The sequence below is a fragment of the Culex quinquefasciatus genome, chromosome 2 (assembly GCF_015732765.1).
Source record: "Culex quinquefasciatus strain JHB chromosome 2, VPISU_Cqui_1.0_pri_paternal, whole genome shotgun sequence".
Classification (NCBI taxonomy): Eukaryota; Metazoa; Arthropoda; class Insecta; order Diptera; family Culicidae; genus Culex; species Culex quinquefasciatus.
This window is the reverse complement of record NC_051862.1, coordinates 69,846,289-69,874,216: the sequence shown is the minus strand read 5'-3', so window position 1 is coordinate 69,874,216 and position 27,928 is coordinate 69,846,289. Positions and strand designations below refer to the sequence as shown.

The window sequence follows — 27,928 nt, the reverse complement described above, 5'->3', positions numbered from 1 at the left end:
AAAAATGAACCATATGTAAACTCAGTTTATGTAAACTTGAGATTCGACGTAAACGGTTGAATCACACGTAAAATCATGTTTTAACGTATAATTGTTGCAAATTTACATCAAATTGCATGTAAATTTAAATGTTTAATGACGTGCAAAAGTGTTGCACCATAAATAATATATTTTTTTGTGTGTACGACTCTTGCTGAAAAAAATCTACTTTTTGCAACTTGTTGCATAAACTACTATTTTGACATGTTTCATCTAACTCAAAAAATACAAAGAAAAGGCAATATGCGAGATCTTAGAGAATTTATTTTTGAAAATCGAATTTCGGCAAAATTAAAAAATAATCTTTTCCAAAATCTCAGAGAATTGATTAGCCGGCATGTTAGCGTGGCGCGCATTTCGTTTGAAGATATCGGCCGGGGGTACTAGTTAGTGTTCGGGTTCTGCCACTGATAAGATAATGATTTTTGCCGAAATCTGCCAAATCTGCGAACGGCGATAAGATAGTTCGCACGAAATGGGCTTAACATTTTTGTATTTGGTTTTTAAGGTTTGCCTTTTCGAAGTCAGTTTGAGGGCGGCAAGTGAATCAGAAAGATGTGCCTATCTGCGTAATAGATTTACAAAGTAGACCTCAAATCTCAAATATTATGTTATTTGAACCTCGCGGGGGAAAGTTATCGTGCCAACAAGTTAAACATTCGCCCGGTTCCGACCAATCTGCTGTTCGACTTGTAGTGAGTTCTAAGCGTGCGCTCATTCAGATGGGCTTGGCCAGTTCTGCCGGCAATATAGATTACGTTATGCTATTTGAATATTTGCCTTGAATCATCGTCGCCGACGAAGTCTCAGCACAGAACTTGAAGAGGCTCCCAGTCGGAATAGTGCGCCAAGTCGCGATGGACGTTGAAAAGTTAAAGTGCGTGCTGTGCCGGAAGTTTCCGGATGGAATGGTTTACGAGTGCAACAGGCAGCGCCATATCGGGTGTGAATCCTGCGTCGAGAAGCTCAACGTTAAGCTGTGTCAGGTAAGACAGGTGGATCTCCGGAAGTGAGTCGTGTGAGGATAATTTTGCCTGGATTTAGGTTTTTTAAAGGTTTGGTTTGGCGTCGTGATAAGTTTTGTGTGTTATCAACTCAATACTGTTAAGCGATATTAATGTTGCTGGAAAATCGTTGGAGTTTATATAGAGTGATTTAAAAAAAAGGACTGATTCAGGTTCAGGAATCATAATTTCAACGATTGTTTCAATATATCATTCCATCACAAGTTTTTAATCTTGTCCACAGTCGCCAAATTTTAAAAATGATAAAGAATTGAAATTAAAAGAAGATTTGAAAATCTGCTATTTCTGGAGTTTTATTTTGAAAAGGTCCAATAAACCAAATTTGACACATTCTCCGGCAATGTACACCTTAGGATGAAATTTTGAAAAGCGTGTATGAGCTATTTGGATATTTTTCTTCGATTATAGACTACTTGAAGCTTCAAAAATCATGATTTTCATTGATTAATCATTTGAATATCATTTTGTACAAGTTGGTTAGGTTATGCATCAATTCGTGATAAAATCATCGTTTCAAAACATTTTTCTAAAAACTCCTGGTTTTCAGCGAAATAAAATCCAAAAAATACTCTTTTGATTGCATTTTGTAGGTTTTTAGTTGTACTAAACGGAAATGTCATGGGTTTGCAGTTTATCTTAAGTTGAGTATTTTTTCAAACTAGTGTAAGTTTACCATTTTATTGCGTTGCAACGTCACGAAAAAGGGACATATGTTTATGTCAACAGAAAACTAAACATTCAATCATTTTGATATTTTGGATGCTCTTTCTACTTGGAAAGAGCTTCCAAATGCAACCTAGAGCGACTAAATTGCTTGTCTAGATCCAAAGTTACAACAGGTTTAAGTTTGCGTTGCAACGTCACGAAATTTTAAATCATATTGGTCACATGGCAAAAAAGGTGTATGCGTAGTTGGTTGTTGAAGATAAAAGGATACTAAATATTATATATTTTTTATATAATGTTTCCGAGCTTATTTACAGAAGAATTGTACACGGGTCATTCACAAATTCCGTCACATAAGTTTGTATACAACAGAAAAAAAGTATTTTGTGAAACTTGTTGAATAAATCAAACTAGACCGAAATTCTTAAACTTTCAAAAAAGTAATCACGTGGTTACTGGATGGCCCCTTTATGATAAATTGATTTACGTGAGGGTTTATTCTAATACAACGCAACGTTTTTTTTATCCCACAGCCTTTTGTAAGTTACAGTGAAATTCATTAAACAATAAAAATCACGTGATTCGATTGTTTTTTTTTTTAATTTTGTCACTCTGTTGTTGGACGAACCCTTACTTAAATAAGTTGTATGCAACGTTTAGTTGTTCGCAATTAAAAATGGTATGTTGCGCAGGTAAACAGTTTTATTATTTCCTCAAATTTATTTTAAAAAGCACTAGAGTCAACCAAATAAGTTACGTTGTTTGCAGATCACCCCTTAGGGGCCATCAACAAATATGGGCACTTTATCTATAAATTTCAGCTCTCCTGAAAACTTGAAGCTCCTTACCTCTCTTCTAAAACTTCCACGTGTTTTGTGAATTGCCCAAACCATTAACATATTAAGGGAGCGTTCTTACATTACGTAACAAAACATTTATATTTTTAGACCCCCTCCAGCCCCTGGTAATATATTTCCGATACACTTTTTTTGTATAAATCCTCGAACCCTCCCTCTCCCTCTTGATATTACGCCGTTACGTAATGCATGGACGTCCCGGATAGAAGACGGGAGAGTGGGGGGGGGGGTGTCCTTCGTGATAATGGAATAATACAAAAAAGTACTTTGAAAACGCTTTGGAAAACTTCGTAAATCTTACTGCTACGGTGAAAGCGGTATAGGGGGAGGGGGGGGGGGTGTCTAACATGGGCGGGCCAATCAATTTACATGTCCTTGTATTGTCTATTAATGTCTTATAATAAAATTTTAATCTTCAATTATAAAACTAACAAAAAACTATGATTTATTTTGAAACTAGAATTTCGTGACGTTGCAACGCAACGAAAAACCCTGTTTTTAAAAACAGAGCGTTGCAACGTCACGAAATGTAAGTGGTCTTTAAAAATCGAGGTTTAGTTTTTTCGAAAAACTAATGATTGCATTCGATTTGTTGGCCAATTTTACACTAAAAATAGAAAAAGAACTCCAAATTTGTCGTTTAACAGAGCAGAGTTAATGGCGAAACATGAATTGGGTCAGGATTGAGAAAAAGTCACGCGTTGCAACGTCACGCTACCTATTCCCCTCTCAAACATAGAATATTCACTTAAAATAATGTTTGAACATTGTTTCTTATAGGAAATTTAATGTACTTTCCGAATCTGTAATAACATATGTACCTTTTTGATGTAATTTTTGAGTTACAGCCGAAATACTGAAAAAAGAAAAGTCAAAGCGTTGCAACGTCACGGCGGAATGTGTCATTTACAGTTTTTGCTTTTTGGGTGTTTTTGAAACCGCCTTGAGTCAGGGGTATTAAAAAACACCCAAAAAGCAAAAACTAAAAATTTGGTTTATTGGACATTTTGAAAAAAAAAAAAAAAAACTCTGGAATTTGACTTTTTTTTACATAGGACTATGCTGCCCATGATCGCATAAATGTCCCATATGCATTTTCATCGATTTTGAGTTAATGATGCAGTTTGGTTCAAAATCTTGTGTTCTTTCAGAAAAGCATATAACATCCAGTACTTTGTTCTAGAAATCAGGAGGAAATCCAGTTTTTTCATGAAAACTTAACCCGTAGCCTTATGTGTGGGACAAACTTTAAATGCGTTTTTCTCAGCTTGCTGTTTTTGCATATGGGACATTTATGTGAACATAGGCAGTATTGCCTTTTATATTCTAACAGCATTCTAGCAGAAACGTTCCATGGGTCTAGCAGGATTCTGACAGAACCAGCTCTGCTAGAATATTTCGTGACTGGGCGGGGCAAAGGTGCGCACTTGTTATAGAGTCAATTTTACGTATTTACAAAAATGAAGTGAAATCATTGAAGTTTTAGAAAGTTATTAGGAAAAGTCACTTTTTTGTCATTTTGATCGGAGTTTATAAAATAAGGATCTTTAAAGTTTATAAAATAAGGTTTACCAAACTTCAGGTGTTTAGCCTAGCCTTTTTATTTTTATTTTTTGCCATCATTTTTCCTAAAAAGAAATTTACCGGGCAAAGTGCGCACTAAAATGTCCATACATTTTTGCATGAAAAAAAAATGCTTTGGATAGCTTTTGATTTTGATGGTATTGATTCATGTTTCATTTAAATCAAAACAAAAACATAAACAATAACATTGCGCGAAACCTCATGTCAAAGTCAGAGCTGCCAGATGATGACATTTCGATCTGTATTTTTTGACAGTGAACCGGCCGTGCCGAGGGGTCATAAAAAGGTTGAGTCATGGTTCAAAGCCCACTTTGTAGTCTTTTATTAGTCTATGATCAAACTCCATGGTTCTTGATACTGAATGTGGCCATTGTCATTTCGACAGCGGTGGCCGTTTCCGGTGCGGAACATTTACAGAACCATGCGAATTTTACGGGTTGTTGCTTTATGTTTTATAATAACAAATTGACACAAAATTGTTCCAAGTTTGTGAGTGTCTCGAATTTTAAGAAATGACAGTTTATAAATTTTACTTTTTTTTAAGTTTTTAAAATTTATTATTTTTTATATATTTCCCCATCTTTAGTGCTCCGAGTACTTTGACCGCAAAGCCTCCAACCCGATCGAGAACCTGGTCAGGCAGAGCACCAACAAAGTGCCATGCCCGTACAAAAAGGCCGGCTGCACGTGGCTCTTCGGCTCGTCCGACATGCGATCCCACCTGGAGGAGTGCAAATTTCGGCCGTATCGCTGCATCGCCTCCAAGCTGAACGTGCTGACGTAAGTTTTGGGTGATTTTCGGGGGTGATTCATGGTTGACGTTTTGGTGGTTGTTGTTTCAGTTGCCCTTGGGAGGGAATGCAGTTCCAGATCGAGGATCACCTGATGGAGGATCACGCCAAGCTGGGAGAACCGTTCACGTACTTCCAAGAGTCGGAGATTCCGTTTTCTGAACAGTCGTCCAAGGGAGGAATCAAGCTGGTGGACGCGTTCAGCAAGAAGTTTCTGTTTTACTTTCTTTCGAGTGCCAAAGCCAGGGTGGCTTACTTCATGATCGTGTACTTTGGGAGACGCGAGGAGGCTCGTCAGTACTATTACGAGTTTGAGATTCGATCGAAGAGTGATTCCGAGCTGCGGAAGATTAAGTTCGTGCAGAATTGCGTGTCCGACTGTGAGGACTTGAGTCGTTGTATTGTTGAGGAAGACTGCGTGGCCGTTTCGTTCAAGACGATTAGACACTTTTTGCACGAAGGTACGATCCCGTTCCGGTTCATCGTCAAGAAGAAAGATGACGAGCCCGGAAAGGAAGGCCGCGAGCGTAAGCTCTCCGATGGATCCGTGACCAAGCCGAACAAGCCCCGGCCGACGCCGTTCAATTTTTCCGAGAAGGGTAAGCTCAAGCCGAACCTGAGACGAAGCACTTCCAGTGGAAGCTTCTCGGGCGGTGGAGGGCAAAGTGGTCCTGGAAAGTCCGGTGGGGCTAAAAAGGCATCGGAAGAGGCACCGTCTCGAAAGACCTCGGCACCGGCGCAGGTGGGCACGTCAGGCGTTCAACGATCGCCGGAATTTTCCTCGATCAATCGAATGGGCGTTAGCGGTCAGGACTCTCCGATCGTGCACCAGGAACCGTGCCCGTTGCTGACACCGTCGATCAATCGTCTCGATGCGGTGAGTGAACTGGAGTCTGAATTTGTTACATTTTGAGGTGGTGGTGGATGATAAGCTTCATTGTATCGTCAAATTGCGTTGCTTTTGTGAATGTCTGAATTACATGAATGGTGGTTTTTTTTTGTGGAAGGTTATGGAAGCTTTCCGAGTCCGAAATACCCGTTTAGCCCTTTTTGATCTGTAGTTTAAATACTTTGCATAGAACAATAATTATTATCACATTGGAATGATCTATCGTTGCGATTAATTTTCGACAGGTGAGCCTGACCATTTGACACAATGTTTGATACAGTCAATTCATCGAAAAAAAAAAAAAAAAACAAAATAAAGTATGATTAATTATAGTGTTTATGAAAATCCAGCGACTTAGAACAACCATTTTGCTTAGAATTCTTAGCAGATCATGCGCCTCCATTGCAAAGCACAAACAATGGAGACACGTGGTCTTTCGTAGATTTTTGTCCTGTGCTTGTTATTCTGGTGCTTCATTTACCATTTACCAGTGTCTCCCTCTTTCTCTAATCTGTCTTTCATGTGGCCAGTTTTGGCCAAACTAACGGCACCCACACACAAACCCTCCATCAATCTCTCATGATAAACCAAACCCACCGCGAGTAAACCAAATCAAACAAAAAAAAAAACAAATACTGTACAAAAATAAACAACGAAACCAAACCAAAATAAGTTAATACAACGAACCTTTTACCTTTCTTCTGGTGCCAACCGGCGGAAATGGTTTGTGGCTGCAGCCGCCCTCGTACATGGCACTGACGAGCACCGATTTCCGGCAGTCGACGAGCGAGCACAGCCCGGCGGTCGTGAACAGGCCACCGCCCGGCGAGTGCAAAACCACGGCCAACGTGTGCCGGATGTACACGCAGCCGTACAAAACCAAGGACGACCGGCTATACCTGCAGCGGTATCCGACCGATTGTCTGAGCAAGCCGGTGTTCCGACGGTAGTGTGATGTTGTTCTTGTTTTTTTGAGGATGTCGACTTTTTTTTCAATAGATTATTAAGGTATTGTAACAGATTTGGGTGTGTACATCTTTGTCCGAAACTCCCTTAGGATTCCGCGTGATCCGTGATATTTTTGCCCTTGGCCGTCGATAGCTGTGCCAAGAGCATGCCCAGATATGGAATGCTGCTCGATAACTGGGCTGATTGATAAATTACGAGGGGTTATTGCAAAATATTATTTTTAATGAAAATAGCCAAGTTTAAATAACTCTGATATATTTTCTAACTTAAATTTCTGTGACTGCACGGAGACAAAAGAGTTCCCAAAATCGTGAACAAGCGTTCATGAAAATGGGAATCACGAACTAAGTATTCAAATTTCATGGTACGTTTTTCAAAATCGTACCATGGGATTTGAACAGTTTGTTCGAGGTTCCCATTTTCATGAACACTTTGGCAACTCTTTTTTCTCCGTGTGTGACATACAATTTCGCCAAAACTTTAAAAAGATTTTTTTAATTGAAATTGACTTATGTTGTGCATTTGCTTACCCCTCGGTCATTTTGCTTTGTTATTGTATTTGACGTTTGACAACTTTTTAATCGAGCTGTCAAATCGCAACATGGAGTTAAACTTTATGTGCAGTTGCTGTGAAGCTTACCAAGGCTTTTCAAAAAGTTGAACTCCATGTTGCACGCACACACTCTCACTTTTAATTTATCGATAGAGATCTCCACCGAGATCTCCACGGTTTCTCTCACGCACACCATCATTCTGTGTTAGTATTTGTATTTAAAGTATTGTTTTGGTTTTGAACGATTGTGATTGGCTGAATTCCAAGCAGCTGACTTTGTTTACACTTTTTTTACGCAGACATAGCCAAATCGAGTAGATCAATCGTCTGTAAAAACCAGCTGTTTACCACGTGCTCGTGGTAGAACAAAGGATACAGCTGATTTTGACTCTATTGCAAGTTTCTGCTCGAACCTAGGAGTCCGAAGGCTTGAATGGGGAGAGCACCCAAACCTCTTTTAATCCAGGGAACCTTCCACCCCAGTGTTTGAACTGACGACCTTTGGATTACGAGTCCAACCGCCGCCAGCGATTCCACCGGAGTAGGCTTGGTTTGGTGTGTTGTTTGTACTTATGGCATGGAGACGACTCCTACTGTACAAAAATAAACAACGAAACCAAACCAAAATAAGTTAATACAACGAACCTTTTACCTTTCTTCTGGTGCCAACCGGCGGAAATGGTTTGTGGCTGCAGCCGCCCTCGTACATGGCACTGACGAGCACCGATTTCCGGCAGTCGACGAGCGAGCACAGCCCGGCGGTCGTGAACAGGCCACCGCCCGGCGAGTGCAAAACCACGGCCAACGTGTGCCGGATGTACACGCAGCCGTACAAAACCAAGGACGACCGGCTGTACCTGCAGCGGTATCCGACCGATTGTCTGAGCAAGCCGGTGTTCCGACGGTAGTGTGATGTTGTTCTTGTTTTTTTTGAGGATGTCGATTTTTTTTTCAATAGATAATTAAGGTATTGTAACAGATTTGGGTGTATACATTTTTGTCCGAAACTCCCTTAGAATTCCGCGTGATCCGTGATATTTGCCTTTGGCCGTCGATAGCTGTACCGAGAGCATGCCCAGTTATGATATGCTGCTCGATAGCTGGGCTAATTGAAAAATTACGAGGGGTTATTGCAAAATATTATTTTAAATAAAAATAGCCAAGTTTAAATAACTCTGACATATTTTCTAAGTTAAATTTCTGTGACTGTGACATACAACTTCGCCAAAACTTTAAAAGGATTTTTTTAATTGAAATTGATTAATGTTGTGCATTTGCTTACCCCGACCGAGGGTCATTTTGCTTTGTTATTGTAATTGACGTTTGACAACTTTTTAATGGAGCTACGGATTCGAGTGGTAGAAATGACAGTTCTCCCATAAGAAATAGGAATACATTGAAGAAAAAATCAAAAACTGCTCGAATGGAAGTGCTCCGTGGATGATTGATCCAGACATGGTTTTATACAGATATATGAGATTCGGCTTTAAAATAGAACTTAAATATTACTTGAGTATGTATAACCGGGAATAGGGTTGCCAGATCTTCTGAGTTTTGGACTCATTTGAATGGTCTTTTGATAACCTTTCACCTGATATTTTTGAGTTTCTTGTAACCGATCTTATGTGCGTGAGAGAGGAGTGCCATGCTCCTTTCTGATTTTTTTCTCTGTTTCTTTTGGTGTAGATTCTTCCATCACTACACCTCTTGTGTTTGAGGAATTTGCAAACCTCTTTTTACACCTAAGCATCCGTTACACCTAAGCTTCCATCCCACTCCGGGATTCGAACTGACGACCTATGGAATGTGAGTCCAACTGCCTACCAGCAACACCACCGAGACAAAATCAGGAACAGACGCCTACACCTGTAGTGAGCTAACGACCTAACCTCTAGGTTAGACCGGGGCCAATATTTACTTTTCCGTCCGACGGAAGACGTGATCAGACAAATCTCGTCTCGAAAAATGCGTACCGGTGGGATCGAACCCAGGCTGACTGGGTGAGAGGCAACCATGCTTACCTCTACACCACGGGTCCCAGTCCTAGCACATAATTTTTACGCAGGCCTAATACGATCAAAGCTTGTCTTGCTTCTAAGAGAGCTCCGGTGAGACTGGCTTCAGTTTTTTTTTAAATTTGCTCAGAATTAAATGTCTGATCGCCACGAAAGAGCCATGTAGAGCAGCGATTCTCAACCTTCCCCTAGGATGTCAATCAAGTAGGCCCGGTACCCCCCTTGAGAATCGCTGATGTATATGTATAAACAAAAAGATGTATATGTATAGACAAAAAGACTGCATTTTTTTTAAATCGGAAAATTTCTATTTAAGACGAAATTAGGTACTTTATAAATGTGAGGAAGGTGAATGGAGCACTTCCATTCGAGCAGTTTTTGCTTTTTCTACAATGTATTTCTTATGGAGCAAACTGTCAAAAACTGCTCGACTGCGGGTGCTCCATTGGTAACTTTTTTTTTAAATATTTATTGGGTAATATGGAACCAATTTGCAACCAAAGATTACTTTATCTACATAATTATTAGTCTAAGGTTGCAAATAATAAATTATCTGTGATCTTTTTGCAGTAAAACACTTATCTATTACAATTGAATTTATTTATAACTATCAAATACCGCTACAACCAATTGTATAAAAGAAGTTCTTCAGTTTACTTGAATCAATTTAGCATAACTTATCACTTAAAATTTCAAACTAAATCAATCTAATCGAGGCCGCGAGTGCAAGCAAGTTCATAACAACTTACCATAAAATTAAAGAAACTCAATTTGCAAACAGTGTTTTCTTCGTTGTGGTTGAATATTGATATTTTTTAATTTAATAATTTATTCACTTCAGTCTAAAACCACAATCTCTTCCTCAGTGTTTACAAGTCAAATTTCCCTAACATTACATCCGTATTCATCGCGCACACGTATCACAGTGGGGGCCCGGCTGAACTTATTGGAATATGAAATTAAAATTTTGCTTTACTACTTAGGCTTACAGTTTCGTTAAAGTACGTGGTTTGATTTTTACATGCTTGCTTTTTGAGACTTTTTTTTAACCATTGTGTGAAGCGTTTCTGGCGCTTAGATTATTTTGCTTTTTTTACAGTATTTATTAAATAAAAATAATTCTACGCAAATCTTTTTAAGGAAGCAAAGGGTTAATTCACCGATTGCATTTTTTTTTACTTTATTTAAGGCAACAAAATGTTTTCTTCGTGGGTTCATGAATATTTTATTTTATTTATTATGCTTGTTCGATTTCGATTTAAAATTTCTTTATTTATATTTATTTTATTAGGTATTTGGGATGTTTCTTCTTTTCTATTGCTGCAATAAATTCTAAATTGTGTTTTTTATCACTTAGGAGTCAAAAAATGTAGTGTTAATGCTAGTGGTTGTCAAGATTTCCCTTCGAATTAGTGTGGGCAGCTTCGAATGATAAACACATTTTGGAATATTTTATTGCATATTGGATGATTTTTTTTTGAATATTTTTTTTTAGTTTATTTATTCAAAAAGTGTAAAGGGACCGAAGTGGAATGCGCTTTTGCTAATACTCCTTCTTGTGGCAGTGATCAGTTGAAGAAAGTAGAGAGCTTTGAGGAATCTCCGGGATAATCTTGACGTTCGAAAATGGTGAGCACACTCTCTAAGATTGATGTTTTATTTCATTTCATTTAGATAAAAAAGGCTGGTGATGTCATGAAATTGCATAATCGGTGTAAAATTGCAAACTTTGTGGTCCCTGTATTAATTAGGTTTACAATCTATGGTGGAGTTCGTAGCACTCCTTACGTCCCTTTCAACTATCCTAATAAACCCTTAATCTAGCTACAACTAGCAAGGCAGTTAGCGCAAAGAAGCCCAACTTAGTTCGGGGACCCAACCCACCCACCCCGCTGGTGATGACGTCCTCCTGGTCCTCGGTCGTGACGTCCACCATCGGTTCGCGCACCTTGTGCTGCTGGCACTTCATCCAGTGCGGGGCGGACGGGTGCGGGTCGGCCTGGTCGACGCTCATCCGCAGATCGTTGAACCGCCAGTAGCCCTTGCCCTTGAAGAAGTACGTCTTGCCGTCCCGGTACTGGAAGGCGGAGTCGATGTTGTAGCCGACGCCCTTCCACATCGACATGTCCCGCGGGTAGTCCAGCTCGACGTGGTTCGCGTCCTCGTCGAATCTGTTTCAGGGGGAAAGAGGGAAAAATAGAAGGTTATAATAGCTTGTTTGGTTCAAGATTTACAGCTTTTTGAAGGATAAAAATGAAAATGATTGATTTACAATTTTATCATTAATTTCATTCTCATATCGTAGTCCAGGCCATGAATGAGTTTCTACTACAAATTTGCAGCAACACGAAATTAATAATTAATAAATTTGAATTATTTGGGGGGGGGGGGCGCAGTAATAAATTTGAATTATTTTGGTTATTCTCAAGTTTAGGCACAATTTTCACAATTTTCGAAACACCAGCTGTCAAAATGCTTATGTGAAGGGTTAACCCTTCGGAAGTCGCGTGTTTTGGCGTTTCATAAAGTGTCCTTACAAAATGTCTACAAAGTACACGTACGGGACTGCCGGTTGGTTAAAATCGTGGCCCCAGAAATGTGTCATTGAATAATCTACTCATCAGATTTTAACTGCTTTATTTTTGTCTTTCTAACGAAAGAAAGGTATAGGGTTTGGCTTGGTCATCAAAATTCCATTGCAGAGCGACGTTTTGAGGTTAACGGTGCACATCAACCAAAGCTTTTGCACCCAGGTTTTTGTTACAGACATTTTAGTATCTTCAAAACTACTGAAAATGTGGCTTTTTTTTTGTAAAAAATGTAGAGTATTTTCACAAAAATGCTATTAAAAATCGTTTTCTATCCAAAATTTCTGATCACATATTGCAAAAAAACATAAAATTGTATACAATTTAATATTGTGAAAGCAACGAATATTAAAAAAGCTTATAATATTCAATCCATGAGTAATGCATGATCTTTTGATACCCATATTGCAAAAATTTAAAATTTGAGTCTTTTTTCAAAAGTACGTGGTTTTATGAAAATGGTGAGTATTATCACACAAAAAAACAAACACAAATCACAAGTCGATATCTCTGAGAAATTTGATTACCCTTATTGCATAAAACATTTCATGTAATTTCAGTATTTTTTCGAGGAAACGTAGTTTTGTGATAATTCTTAATATTAAAAATAAATCTATTGCTGTTGAAATTTATGCGAAATTACCGATCATTTGATTGCCATAATACATAAACATCAAATTTGCATTTTTGTTTTGGGTATCTACATACAAAAGGATAAAGAGCAGAGTTCGGTAGAAAAAAGGGACTATGAATGGACGGAGAGGATACTCGAAATTACCGAGAGTACTTTACTCGTGGGTTCATTTTCCAAATAGTTTGTCCTTCAAAAATTAAGTGTCAGTACCGATACTCGAACCCAAGACCTAGTGACTAAGTGGCGGTAATTTGGCCACTATACGGAATGAACTGTTTGAATGAACGAATGAACACGATTTGTTGTTGTTGTAAGCGCGAGAGATCTATAGAGGAGAAAAACGTGACGTCAGAATTGAACTCAAATCACTCAAAGTTAATTTTTTGAGTGACTTTAACTGATTGACAGCTACACTGTCCCCAGTTTTCTATGAAAGTGAAAAGGGGGCGAATACTTTATGAAAATCATTCCTTTCAAAATTTTAGCCTCAACAATTTGTCGCGAGTTAATTTTCTCCTCTATACTCTCACCAAAAAATACTTTCCTCTCGTTTCTATTCGGAAGGACTATCTGCTTGGTCTTTATGTTTGGTTGTAGTTTTGTGAAAATTTTGAGTTTTTTTTTTTTTTCAAATGATACTACTATCGACATTTTTGATCAGTTGATACCCATACATCATAATATAAAAAATGTAGAGTATTTTCACAATATGTTTGTGAGCGGCAAATGCGCGGGTCAATATGCCGAAGGTCTTGGGTTCGAGCTTCGGTACCAAGTTCGGTACTGATTTTTTTTGAAGGGTGAACTTTTTGTAAAATGAGACCACGAGTAAAAAACTCACGGTAATTTCGGGATTCATCCTCTCCGTCCGTTCACAGTACCTTTTTTCTATCGAACTCTGCTCTGTATCCTCTTGTATGTCGATGCCCAGTTCTTGGTGTAGCATAATAATTTGAAGCCAATAAGCAACATTGAATGAGTGCGACCCCTTCCATTTTTGAACATTCGAAAAAGATGTATTTTTCATTAATCTGCAGCGTGAAATGGGGATGATATGCCTTTTCAAATTATTGAAATAAACGTCTTTTTTCGAATGTTAAAAAATGGAACAGGTCGCCCCTCCGTCAAGAAAGCTCGGATTTGTGATCAGGGATAAAAGTTACCCCTATCACGCAAATCGGAGAGGGGTCGGAGCAACTGCTGTGTGAGTTGGCGGAAATTGTTGTAATAATGTCAACTGCATTCGATCTAAATTTCTGTTCAAAAACGATGTTTTTTTTCAATTCTAAATTTCTACTAACCTCCAGTACAGCCGCCCACTGTACAGGTACGTCCGGTTGTTGTAGCTCCACACGAGGGCCGCATCAATCCGCTCGATGCTCTCCGGCAGTCCCAGCGCCGTCAACGGTTTCGGGTAGCCCGGCTCCGGATGTCGCGAGTTGAAGACGTAGTATTGCTTGCCTGAAATAACGAAGTGATCAGAGCTTGTTTGAATGACCCCATTCCCAAGGATAACTCACCGACGAAGAATACAATCTTGTGGTGTTTGTTCTCGTACACCGAGTCGATCCGCTCAAAGTCCCGCGGCAGCCCGTAGAACATATCGCTGATGAGGGCCGGCGGTCGGTGGTGCAGGTCGTTCTCGAATATTCGCCAAAGGTAGCGATCCTTGAAGATGAACAGCTCGTTCCGGATCAGCGTGATGGCGTCGTAGCTGGTGTCGCACGGGTTGGGGCGGGTTGGGAGGGGAGGTCGCGTTGCCGGGTGGTTGTGGTGGTGATGGTGGTGGACCTTGGTCGGGGTGGGGATGTGTTGGGGGTGGTCCGTTCCGACGGGGCGTGGTTTGTCCGGGTAGTAGACTCGACGGCGGGGGATCTCCGTGGTGGTGGTTGAGGTGGGGGTGGTTTTGTACGGATTGTACGGATTGTTCGGGTGGAGTCCCTGCCAGGGGTGGCCGGTTTGGTTCTTGGACGGGTAGTAGCGGTGAGTTGGAGGTCGTCGTGGGGGAGGAAGGGTTGTAGTTGTAGTGGTCGTCGTTGTTGGTGTGGTATGGCGTTCCGGATTGTGGCCGTAGGTCTTCTTCTTCGGTCCGTAGATGCCCTGAATGCCGTGACGGTCGTCTTCCGGAATGGAATCTTTCCCGCGGTAAGACACGTGGTGCCACGGGAACATAATGGCCTCCTTAACCGATGAATGACCCAAACCCAGCGAATGTCCAAACTCATGAACCGCCACGTCAAACAACCTTGTCCCATCCGTCCCAAGTGGTTCGTTCAACAGCCAGGTCTCCTCCTCGTCAAAGTGGGCATCACCGCCGATTCCACTGCCCGGGTAGAAAGCATGGGCCAAGATCTTCCCCGGCCCGTCGAACCTATATCCATCCCCGTGGAACTGACGTGCAAACAACACCTGAATGTCCGCCTGGCTGCTGTACACCTCGCGGAACGAAATGTTCGCATTTTGGGCCCAAAGATCCAACGCTTCGTGCAGAACCCGGCGTACCTGCCCCGCGTCCAGGTCGGTCATCGATTGGTTCACCAAGCTGGAACGAGAGAGAGCCAGAGGGAAGGAAACAAGGTTAGAATCAAATTGCTCGGGCGTTTAACTTTTGATGAACCCCAATAAAGTTGCGAAATGGATCAATTTAGAGCAGGACCCAGGAGCAGTTGGAAATCAAACATCGCCGAGCACGCGATGAATAAATAAATTTATGAACATCAGAGAGAGAGAGAGAGAGAGTTGCAGCATCAGCGCGCGCGTTTTCGGTGATTGCACTCCGAAGGCACACGTACAGACACACATACGCGAGTGCAGTGACGTGGAGAATATTTTCCTCTCGCTGTGTGTGTGTGTGTTTTGGGATTTGGTCAATTTGGGAAGCGCCATGTGAACACAACGTGCAATGCAGCAGCATCCAACAGCAAACACCAGCGACCAATGATCTACTATCACAGCGTATACAGTGCGGGCAGGTTTGTAGTCCAGGACATTGGACATTGCATAAATAGCTTGTAAAGCAATCACGGGGCAATAACTTGAAATAAAGTTGAGAATGGCCTGAAAATGTTTTTGCCTTCCTCACTTTACTGAAGAAAGGCTATAAAATCAGTCGAAAAACGAAATACTTAATTTGACCTCCTAGACCCACCTTCATGTATACTTATCGACTCAGAATCACATTCAAATGTCTTTGTGTGTGGTGGAATGTTGATCAAAAAAATTTTAACTGAATTATCTCGGCACTGGCTGAACCGATTTGGACCGTATTGGTCTCATTCGATCCGTCTTGGGGTCCCATAAGTCGCTATTGAAAATTACAAAGTTTAGTAAAGTACTTCAAAAGTTATGCTAAAAAAACGATTCTAGCAAATGCCCGGAAGATTGTAAAAAGGGTGGTTTTTGTAAGAAACCCTGTCATACTATACATTTTTAGAAAGGTATTCAAAAGACCTTTTCAATGAGTTCAAAAAATTGAAGATCTGACAACCCTATCAAAAGTTATAAGCACTTAAGTGTTATTTATGAACTTTTTAGAGACCGGATCTCATAAATTTCGATGAAAACGTTGTCCGAATCTATCATGCGACCTGTCGATGGATAGGTGATCAAAAGACCTTTCCAACGAGTTCTAAAGATTGATGATCTGACGACCCTATCAAAAGTTTAAGCACCTAAGTAATATTTATGAACTTTTTAGAGGCCAGATCTCATATATTTCGATGAAAACGTTGTCTGGATCTTTAATGCGCCCTGTTGTTGGACAGGTGATCAATAGACCTTTCCAACGAGTTCAGTAAATTGCAAATCTGACAACCCTATCAAAAGTTATAAGCACATAAGTGCCCTGAATTATGAAGATCTGACTACCCAATCTGATGGTATGAATAATGAATCAAGTTGTTAGAACACTGAAAGGTCCGCCCTTGTGTATCTATTTTGGATAGCATTACCCTCGAAATGTGAGGAAGGCAACAGCCATCTAAGGGTGGATTAAGTAACGTTTTTTATAAGATTTTAATTAACGGGCTGAAATACAAGTTGACTTACACTTGACTTTGGACATAAATTCCATCCCAATCCGAAAACGTAAAATAAAAATAAATAGTTTTGTTAAATGGATAAAGATTTATTATGTCCAAATAAATCTGTATTACAGCAGGACAAAAATTCAGTTTGGATAATCGATTCACTTTTTTAACCTTTTTTGATGATAGATGACTCCAGAAAATGTGTATTCCTAGATGGTGGGCAATATGGCGGTGTTAGAATATTGTTTTTTTTTTATTTAGTAGTGGAGCAAGCAAATTAACGAAGAAATTTACACATATATAAGCAACGTTCTTTTGAAACATTGACATCTAAATTATTGGGTTATCGATTTTTATCGATTTTTATTTCACTACACTCAAATCACAGACAATCTGTACTTAAATCGTAAGTCTATTTTTGATTAAACTTTTTCAAAACTTTTTTTTTTCAATTGCGATTTGCCGTGATGAAAACATACAAATCCATAATGTACATATTTTTTTGTGTAATTGTCAGCTCTATCACTTTGTACAACATTAATACACTCTACAATAAAACTTCTTTTATTGTTTTGCAGATTCGAAAAATACATTAAATTTATCTTCTAATGACATGTCCTTCAATTGATTACAGTTCAATTACGGAAAATAATTGAGGTTTTAAAACCAATTTTGTATTTTTTTTTGGATAAAAATACGTTTTAGCAATTCCGTCTTTTTTTATTCATAGCTTTTTTTTATTAGGTCCTTTTGGTGCTGTGGCCAGGTTGGGACCCCTGCAAATCCGTCTTGAAACTACTTAAGATTAATAGACTGTGACAAACAAACAAACAAGCACTTTTTGACAGTTGACAGTTTGCCTGAAACGTCAACTTGCATTAGGGTGGTCCAAATCCGGGGTTCCTCGGGGCTTCCCCATGAAATCAATGATTGGCTCATCATTAGGCTAAATTCCAAATTTGAGCACATTCTGACCACGGGAACTTCTCCCTCTAATCGCTTGGGGTTTTTATGGAAAAAAAATCATCAAAATGTCTGGAGAAAAGCAACTGTTTTACTTTTTTACCTGTGGAGGGTGCCATAGTTATCCAATTCCACCTCTCAAATGTAAAATTAAATAAAATCATTAAATTTAGACCAACATTCCTTAAGACACAATGTATTTTTAGGATTTTCCCGCGCAGTTATAAGCGTTCAAAAATGAAAATTTTTGTGCGCCCAAAAATTCAGGGGGGGTAGCCCCGAGGAAGCCCGGATTTGGACCACCCTAACCTGCATACATTTTGTTTTGTTTGTGAGTTCGGCAAACTGTCAGACACGATAAGTGCGAGTTTGTTTGTTTGTCATAGTCTAATACCTCCTCTACTTTCCTGTCATTCTCGAACAACAAAACGGCCTACTTTTCTGTACAAAAAAATAACTGATTTAAAAAGTCATACTTTTCGATACATGGGCTATAAAATCTACTTTTCAGTTCTGAAATGGGTTCCGAAAAGTTGAACTTTTCAGCACTTTTGCCGAAAAGTAATACTTTTCAATGTTGTGTTGATTTTAATGGTGAATTGACTTAACACATGGACATTTGACTTGAAATACCATTCAAAGGGTATGCTTCGAGGGGTCCTCGAACGTTTTGAAAAAAGGGAGCTGGTTTTAAGATCATTGTTTTTTTTCAAACAAGATGAAATCCATACTACGACCCTGCCATGTATAAAGCATCTGGGTCGCTTCTATAAATCGTCATCAGGCCAGGAATATTATTCTTCCTCACGTTTTAGTTTGTCCACTATCATTTTTGTGTTGTGTCGGTGTGTGTTGATTTGATATGGTTCAGTCCTGGTGGTGGACAGCAATAGTGTTGAAATTGTGTGCCCGGTTTGTGTTGTTTGCCATGGCAAAATCGATGTTGGCGGGCTTAATTGGCTCTGGAATTGCATCAGTGCCATTTTTTGTTCACTAACAGTTATGTTAAAAGGGGTTGTTCTGCTGGTTTATTGCAGTGTCGCGACGAAATCGGTTGATTTAAATTTAAATTGGTGTTATTTTCATAGTTTTTGCTGTATGATAGATATTTTACCGGGTAAATTTTTTCAAACATTGTATTGGAATCTTAATTGAAATCGCAATCCAGAACACAAAAACGAAATTGAATCGTCAAAACGTTCCTTGTGGTCTGCAAAACTGACCAAATTAGACCAAACTCGCAATTCACTGGATGATTCAACCACAAGAGTCCACATTCCATGCTGATGCTGATGGTCGTGGTTACACTCCACATGTGGTGGTCAATTTATTTGCGGAATAAACTGTGCTGCTGCTGTAGCTGGAATTGAGCCCTTTTGCATCGTCATTTCCCAGTGCGGTCGTTAATCCGCCGACGACAAGAAGGACGGTTGGTTAATTATTTAATACAAACGGAACAGTTACCCTGTGCTGGCTGATCTCATGCTCCATCCCGAAGGCAGTGGACAGATTACAGCTAATTTTTCATGATGATGATTTCCATACAGTGTAGGACATCGTCTTGCAGATTTTCCTCAGCCTCTTAATTTCCCCACAGACATCACAGTTTTATGCTGATATGCTGATGGTGCATCACAAAAGCTAGCAGAGGAAAAGCAATAAAATTTTCCTCATTTTCCCACACACTCAAACATACTCACATTCGTATCGAGAGATGGAAAATGCTTCCCGGTTCACTAGAATTTATTTGAATTCTTGTGTCTCATTTGCATCTGGGGTAGGGCAGGGCAGGGCAGTCGTGAAAGTTTGGTCCGGTCGTAAAGGGAGCGGCGATGACATTTGCGAAGGAGCATATTTTACGGGCGAGCCATTAAAATTATTACAATAAATTGCTTCCAAATGTGTTTTGTCATCTTCGGGCGGGGGGAATTATCGACCGCATCTCTCGGGGTCGTAAACAGCCTGGACAGAACATTAGCAACATTGTTGTGGATGTTGGGGGTGGTAGTGATGCGCGGGAGATAACAGATTTGTGAACATTGGACAGATTGTTCAGTTTTTTTTTCTTTGTTGATCCATGAATTAAGCGAAACCAAACAAAAATAGACCAGCAAAAACCAGTCTGAGTATGTCGCTCAATTATATAATAATTGTATTTTCGATAAACTTTAGCATCGTTTCCAGTAACTTTAAACTAGCTTGAAGTATTTTGACACAATTAGCAGTCAATTGGAACCATTTTCTCATAGAATCCAAACCACTTTAGGTCTAGTGATTTAATCATGACAAACTCTGTAAACCATTGCGTTGTTGCCATAAGGTATACTTTGTAAAATTTTACGATATTTTCATCTACATTATTTTCAGTAGACCTATCTTCACTCAATCCTTATTCTAAAAATATTTTTTCGGTGAATTTTGAGTTTGAGAATGAAAAACGTTCAAACAGTGATCAGTCACTCAGAATTGGTCTCTTAATGTCATAGTTTCGTATTTCAAGGTAGAAGGTTTCTTAATGCAAAACAAGTTTGAGTCTCAGTCCCTAAATACTGCGTGAAAATTTACTTTTATTTTTACTAGGTGGCAGTGCGTGGCCGAATGGTTACGCTGTCCGCTTTGTAAGCGGATGATTCTGGGTTCGATTCCCATCTGCTGCAACCTTCCATCGGATGAGGAAGTAAAATGTCGGTCCCGGCCTTGGTTGTTAGGCAGTTAAGTCATTCCAGGTGTAGGAGTTGTCTCCATGCCATAAGTACAAACAACACACCAAACCAAGCCTACTCCGGTGGAATCGCTGGCGGCGGTTGGACTCGCAATCCAAAGGTCGTCAGTTCAAACTCTGGGGTGGAAGGTTCCTTGGAGTAAAAAGAGGTTTGGGTGCTCTCCCCATTCAAGCCTTCGGACTCCTAGGTTCGAGCAGAAACTTGCAATAGAGACCACAAAAGACCCGGGGGTCGTTAATGTGGATGGTTTGATTTTTTTGATTTTGATTTTACTATTATCACAGTTTTCTACACAGCAAAATAATCATGGTAATATTACATCTGTCAGAAAAAAATTGTAACTTTACGTCTGATTTTTTTTTATGTCACTGCTTTTCTGATGTAATGCAACTTTTTCAGTCTAAATTGAGGTAAAATTACAACATTAAATAGGTGATAAATCAGCAATTCCCCACGAAAACAGCATGGAATGAAACAGAAGTGCTCGGATCGGGCTCAAAATTTTTCTGAGGTTTCCTTGGCCGAAATAATTAGACCCGTATTTTTTTGTTTGGCCATTAAGGTGACCTACGCCGTGTTAGGGTGGTCTGAAAAATGGCCATTTTCGTCGATTTTCGCAAAAACAACTTTTTTGAAAAATCATAACTCCTCGCAATTTCAACCGATTTCTATTGCGTATAAATGAAAGATGATAAGTTGACCTTTCAAAGAAAAATAGTGAGAAGTTTCAAAAATTTAGCCTAACATTTGAAAAGGGCGTATGAAACTTGAAAATGCCGTTTTGACGGAGTCTGGACCAAAGAGCCTATGTCTGGAAATATTTTTATCGGATTCCCCGGACATTTTTACATAACATACTAAAAAATGGGAGGAGTTCATTAACAGAATTCCGAGATATGATTTTTTGAAAATAAAATCCGTGTTTTTCGACGCGCCGCGCGCAAAAACCGGAAAATTACGTAATCGGCAAAAACAACTTTTTTCACTAAAACTACGATAACTTGAAAATTTTAGCGATTACCTATATTATTAGGGTACCAAAATTTTTGTAATTAAAAAACGCAACTTTTGGTACCCAGACATGTACTAGGATGTTTCATTCAAGCAAAACAGTTCTCAGAATGAGGCAAACCGAGGTTCCCCTGATAATTTTACATGGAAACCCAAAATATGACCAAAAATCGATTTTTCGGCACTTTGGGTCAATTCTGAGAACAGATTCAGTTTCAGGGGCCAAAATTACATGGAAAACATATATTTGGACAATTTTCGAAATTCGTTAGGGTGATCCCAAAAGGTTTTCCATTGAAAATTAGACTTTTTCAAATGGTGATTTCTCGAGTTTAAAGAAAAACACCCTTGAGATTTTTTCAGCGTTTGTAGTGCTGAATCTCCTCTTTCAAATGTAACCTGGCGCTTAAAATTTGGCTAGCGCCTTTTCGAGATATTTAAGTTTCAAATTTGCATCTTTTTAAGCATAAGCATAAGCATAGGTGCCCACCCGCAGTTGCTACTCCGTTATTGACCAGGACCTCCAGAAGTTACATCCACGAGCCGTGGAAGATAAGTGGGAGCTATCTTTCCTCGCTTCGCAACTTCTCAAAGGCCCCTATCATGCTGATCAATACCGGCGCCGGCCACGACCAGTGGTAGGGTCACGGGAAAGTGGATGGGAATGTTAGTCCGATACTTGAGTGATAGAGACCGCCCAATCGACTGCATCTCCGACAAAGTATCACATGAGTTTTGAGGGGGTTAGTAGATAGGTATGAGGTCAGGATTCACGAGTGGCAGTGATGTGACCATGAGCATTTTGTTTATCGGTTGAAAATTTTAAATCTTAGGCAGCCGGCTGCGGAAAGATAGATAATTGATCATTTAAAAAGTTTTTTTTTATCGAACGCGTGCCAGCCAAGCAGTAGTGCTATGGGCTGGATTTATCAGTATATTTTTACTATTTTCAATTTAGATAACGCGAGCAAATTTCAAAAATAGTAAATAAATGACGCTTTACTCTTCATAAAATCGATCGATGCCACTTGGAATAAATTTTTACGATCATTTACGATGAAAATTATCGCGAAAAAACAGGACTGCGCGTCCCCAGAAGCACTGCACTTATGATGTCCAATAAGTTATAATAACCACTCACCCAAGCACACAAACAGCGACACAAAAGAAATGAAAATGAGCATGCAAAAACAAGACAGCGCGTCCGCGTGGTCAGTGCACTAATCAGTTTCAAATTTGCATCTTTTTTACCTTAAATTCGCTGTAACTTTTAACCCTTAAGTCCAAATTGACTTGTCAAGAAATAAAAATGTTTGTTTTTTAGAGCTTTAAAAGTGCTTCGAATACCACTTTTCTCTAAAACATAACCCAGAATTGCCACGTTCAAAAAACTGATTTTTGAAGGTTTGCTCAGATGCTTTCTATAAATTTGGTCGTAGAAGGCGTAGATTACGAGATAAAATTTTGGTGTCTTCGACAAAGTTGCTTGGATTGGCAAGCCCAACAACTTTCTACAAGACAAAAGAAAATCCCAAAAATATTCCTGAAAAGTTAGATTTTCAAAATCACCCTAATAGTGAACCAGCCTAATTTCCAACTAAACCAAAAGTTGCCCCTTTCTATATGCAACAACTCTTCTGAAGACACCAAAGCTCCAAAACTTCATCATTTTACGGAAAATCCATTTTCCACCTAATTTTGCGATCTGGACCACTGTGCACTGTTGTCTTCACAAGAAAAAAGTTTCAACCTTGTCGCGCTATCTTGACACACCCTAACAATTGATGAGAGCGACAACTGGCCAAAGGGATCGCGTTTGACACACGTACAAGGCCGGCTATCCGTTCTAACTCCTCTTTTCGAAGAACTTGTTTGGCATTTCGCGTAGATGTTTCCCAGCATGTTGTGCCAGTACACTAATTAAGTTTATCTTTAATGCTCCCGAAGACCCTGGGAGGCTATATTGTAAACCAAGTGAGATATAGGGTTAGAACCATTGAGTGCACTCAAAGAGCTTTTAGAAGTTCTTGTTGAGAGCTTATGAGAACAGTCACATGAAAATATACCTGAAGTCGGTTTTTCCAATGAATTAATGTTTTCTACTCATTATTCAAGCTAAAAACAAGACGTTTTTAACTGGCAACAAGCATAGCATTACTTTAAACGTAAATGCCAACTAGAACAAGCTGAGTGCCGTTATGAAGAGTTCTTAGTGCCGATGCACAAAATGGTCAGCCAAACAAAACGTGTGTCTTATTGTTTACATGACGTGCTCTCATTTTTGTTTATTCAAGGTCAAGCGTCGCTTTGACTCCAAATTTCTAAACCATCACCATTTCAGACTGCAAATGATTGAAAAACATGTTTTTTCGAATGTTCAAAAATGGAAGGGGTCGCACTGTCCCTCCGTCTCTTGATATTGAAAAATTGAGCTCGGATTCGTGATCAGGGACAAAAATTAACCAAAGACAAAGTTTAACGCAAATCGAAGAGGGGTCGTGCAACCTTTTCCGGTTGCATGTAAGTTGGCGGAGAATTACCCATAAATAATAGTTTGTTGCATGAAAACAAAATGTTATCTTGGAAAGTTTTCGAGAAATAGAATTTATTTATTGGTATTTATATTTGATTTTGGAGTACTTGGAGATTACTTCCATTCAAATCGAATAATATTTAACTGAAAATGCTTTTCGAAATTCAAACTCTGGTAGAATTCCCTGGGCCTGCAGGTATAAAATCAATTCAATGATTTTTCAGTGCCATGTGTTTTTGTATCAGAATGATTGATTCAAGAAATAGAAATAGTATAGTTTTCATCATAAGAATCAAATTCGTTCGAGTTCGAAAAGTACTCAACTACACAGATTCCGACTACGACTCTGACTCCACAACCCTGATTTTCTTCAAACACTTCAAATGCTACCTTATAAGTGAAATGTTTTAAGTTTGCACACTTGTGTTTTTTGCGGTTTAGTTACATGGATTGGACCGATGTTCCAGGAATTTGATAAAGCCTAGTACAACAGATAGGTGGCCTCTTTCCCTTTTGCCAACAGGGTAAAATTACATCGGAAGTGTCCTCACTTCTACTGCTGAGGTCGTCTTTTCATGGTTCGTTTTCCTTGGAATTCTGTTAATTGGCACTTGAACTGCAGCTCTTTGCATACACCGTAATCTGGGGTGAATCGGGACTACAGTCTGAATAGGGACAGCAGTTTTTAGAGCACTTAAAGCTTTTCAATTTGGAAATGGATGTACACATTTTGTTGGCCTGAGTTTGTTCTAACCGAAACCAACCAGAAAAATCAAAATATTGTGCTCCAACATGGTTAAAACTGCTGTCCCAATTCTCCGCATTTGTCCCGATTGACCCCAGTTTACGGCACACCAGTTTCATTACACATTTTAGGGGAAATAGTACAACCTTGGGGGTGACAGTTTCTACAAAAAAAAAATTGTCAACTTGATATTTTTAGTATTTTTAAATTTGTTAAAATCAAGTTTTGAAATCATCTATTAAAACCAAGCATTTTGAAGAATTGAGAAATCGCACAAGAACCAAACTACACCCAACCTTCCCCTCAGTTAAAGTGACTCTGTAAATTGACTCGAGGTTGCATCTGAAAAAAAACCTGCAAAATTTTAAGTTTCTCCCCTTATTTGGAAAGTAAACGTTGGATGTGAGTGCTAAATTATCGAGGAAAACGGCAAACCCACCCCCTGCCGGCAAGGTCGTAAAGGGAGTAGCAACGGTGGAGCGTCTTGCTTTTAATTGAAAATTAACAAAATTATGACTCTCGTTTGTCAGTGTTTTTCAGTGCCGATGCGTTTCACTGGTGACAGGTTCAAGCTGGGCTTCCTTGCGCCGGAAAGAGCTGGGAAATGTGAAATTGGCTTTGACGTGATGAGGGTTCCTTGTGGGAGGATGACGACGATGACACTGTAGAGTAATTCGGTTTGCAGAGATGTTGAGGAGGGTCGTAACTTGGACCAGGTTTCAGTTTGATAAGGTTTTTGGAGAATGGAGAAAGAACTTAGTGTGTTAGTTTATTACTTATTAGTTTTTTTAATCCGGGACATTTGATTTAAATAAACGTGACTATTTTTGATGATTTTCAAATACAAACATTATTTAAATTGTTTATGTTCTAACTATTTTATCATTGACAAAATAAAATTTATGACATGATAATATTGATTGACATTTTACGACCAAATTACGCAGTTGCGCCTCACGTTGATAGTCGCCATAATCGCTAAAAGTGTCCATCGGTCATAATTTGCGATAAAACTGATTAATGATCGATTAAGGCAAATGCTTTTATGCTCAAACACACCCATCCACGCAAACACACTCAGCCACTATCATTTATGTCATGTGAAACATCCCGCTTTCTCGCTTCCACGAAATTTCCCACTTTTCCGCAGCACTAGCAAAGTGAAATTACTCAACGTAGAAAACACGCGCTCGGCGCAATAAAAGCGCGAAATTTTAAGCTCTCTCTCTGTCTATCTATCTCGTCCCGTCATGGCATTAAAGGGATGATCGTTTTTCCTTCCTCTGACGCGCGCGGACTCTGCCACGTGGAAAACACTGACGCCACCCACCAGCCACCAATTTCCCCATTTCTGCTGGGCTGCGTTCATCAGAATGCATGATGTGCACACAAGGATGTGCGATGTTGGACGTGCGATGCAACGTGTTTGCTGGCAACACTGGTTTTGTGTTTTTGTTGCCATTAATCCGATTTCAGTGTGAAACTTTTGTGCCATTTGGTAAAAAAAATAAAAATGTGTAAAAAAGACTTGGAAACTATCCGTTTTATTGACTGGTTAGTATTTAAGGTGTTGAAATAGTTTTCCGAACAAATTAAAAGCATATTTTGTTAAGTGTTTGAACGCACACAGCTTTATTAATGATGAAACCATGAATAGACGAGAAAGTTTACCTCCCCCTGGTCCGTGGAAATGTGCGGAAATGCGCCGCACTATGGGCCATCTCCATACAAACAGGCGGCCAAATTATTTTTTTGCTTTTTAAATGTTTTTTTGATACAAATTTAGGTAATTGTATGGTATTGAAATGATATACGTCGATTTTTATGACTTTTCATGTTTTTCAATAGTTGATTGTTTATAATAAATAGTCTTTTCATACATTTGCAAGTGAAACAGAATTGCATATATATTATATTGCAAGTTTATATTATTAAATTATGGATAAGCTCCCACCCCACTTTAAGGACACAACCCCTCCCTCCTCTTTCTTTCACCCCCCCCCTCTCCTCCTCCCCACCAACAAATTTTTGTTAAGCGTAATAAATTCATTTTAAGTCAAATATTTATTATTTCCTGTTGTGTGTTTCTTTTTGTGAGTCCATGCCGTATAACTTGAGACCACCCCCTCCCACCCTTATGGGCATAAATTGCGAATATTTTAATTATTAAATCAAATAACAGAAAAATTAATTTTATCCACAATATTAATTATGAAGTAAAACGATAAAATACAAACCATATTCTTAAAATTCATTTGATTATAGAGTTTGTGACAGCTTCAGGATATGTTAAAGGTACTTTTTATGATGTTTTGTACTAACCAACATAGAACTTAAATGTGGATCAGTTTCATGGATTGATCGCAGAAATTCATCATGCTAAGTCAACATTTTGCTGAATACTTTTTCGGTATCAAACTGAGATTCTCCAGTTTCGCTTGAGAAACTTCGGTACGAATACCTTATTTTGACTAAGGTACTCAATTTTAAATGTAGGCAACAGAAAATTCCAATAAAGTCATTTCGAACTTCTTGAAACCAGGTATTGATTTTTGAAGCGACGATGCCCACGAAGTAGGTAGCAAAGCAAGTGAAATAAACGGGCGCATATGTAGATTGCAGCAAATTTTGATAAAACGTAAATGTTCAAAATGGCATATCTCCGAAAACGCAAAAATCGCAGGCTGGAAATTTCAGCAATGTTAGATTATAATCCAATCTTTCAAGTGATCTTAGTTTCATGTTTAGCATCGGTTAGCAAAAAAGTACTCGATTAACAAACACAAAAAATATGATTTGTCAAAAAATGCTCCAATTATTCGATGAAAACTTCAGTTTTGGTTTGGAAACAACATTTAATCTATTAATAGTTTCAAAGCTTATCTCATTGCCTTTCCAACGATGTATATTTGTCCTAATAAAACATTTAAAATGGCTGAGCTATGTTAAAATTAAACAATCAGCCTTTTTACGAAAAACGCTTGTTTTTACTCCATTTTTGACTTTCAGCTTGCGTATCTCCGTAATGAACAAACTTAGAGCTTTGAAAATTTGGATTTTTCTTAGTTAGAATGTTTACTTTCGAGAAAAAAATACCAAAAAATATTTGGAGAAGGTCACTTTTTTGAAACTTGGCCACCCAATGTACCATAGTGCGCCGGCAGTGAAAAACGTCACTCATCAGCGTGTCAGACAAACACAGATGAGTGCTGGTTTAAACGGTGCGGTAGAAATACCTATCAACTTTAAAAGAGAGCAACTTTTGTTAGTGTTCAATCTTCTAAAAAATCCGATTTTATTTTTAATTTCTATGTT

General features: G+C 39.1%; 2 protein-coding genes across 4 annotated transcripts in view; one reads left to right on the top strand and one right to left on the bottom strand.

Annotated features, from left to right (window-relative positions):
* The first annotated feature begins 560 nt into the window (after positions 1-560).
* LOC6032363 (E3 ubiquitin-protein ligase Siah1) lies at positions 561-6,872 on the top strand. 2 transcript variants are annotated; one of them, XM_038254560.1, is made up of 4 exons: positions 561-1,025; positions 4,758-4,951; positions 5,014-5,839; positions 6,589-6,872. In XM_038254560.1, exons 1-4 carry the CDS (start codon positions 897-899, stop codon positions 6,799-6,801), a joined length of 1,362 nt encoding a protein of 453 aa, XP_038110488.1. In that variant the 5' UTR covers positions 561-896; the 3' UTR covers positions 6,802-6,872. The 2 variants fall into 2 exon arrangements, with proteins under 2 accessions (XP_038110488.1, XP_038110489.1); XM_038254561.1 differs by lacking the exon at positions 6,589-6,872 and adding an exon at positions 6,382-6,572.
* Positions 6,873-9,971: 3,099 nt separating this feature from the next.
* The window catches only part of LOC6032364 (matrix metalloproteinase-2), a 556,187-nt gene continuing 538,230 nt past the window's right edge, over positions 9,972-27,928 (bottom strand). For both annotated transcript variants that reach the window (XM_038251685.1, XM_038251686.1), the window contains 3 exons: positions 14,131-15,152; positions 13,912-14,071; positions 9,972-11,559 (listed from right to left, as the gene is read on the bottom strand). In XM_038251685.1, the coding sequence (XP_038107613.1) occupies positions 11,193-11,559; positions 13,912-14,071; positions 14,131-15,152 (1,549 nt within the window). In that variant the 3' untranslated portion in view covers positions 9,972-11,192. The remainder of the gene's footprint in view (positions 11,560-13,911; positions 14,072-14,130; positions 15,153-27,928) is intronic.

Coding starts and splice junctions, on each gene's coding strand:
- LOC6032363 (XM_038254560.1), top strand. CDS start 897: ATGGACGTTGAAAAGTTAAAGTGCGTGCTGTGCCGGAAGTTTCCGGAT. Junction 1,026..4,757: donor TCAACGTTAAGCTGTGTCAG/GTAAGACAGGTG, acceptor CCCCATCTTTAG/TGCTCCGAGTACTTTGACCG. Junction 5,840..6,588: donor CGATCAATCGTCTCGATGCG/GTGAGTGAACTG, acceptor TTGTGGCTGCAG/CCGCCCTCGTACATGGCACT.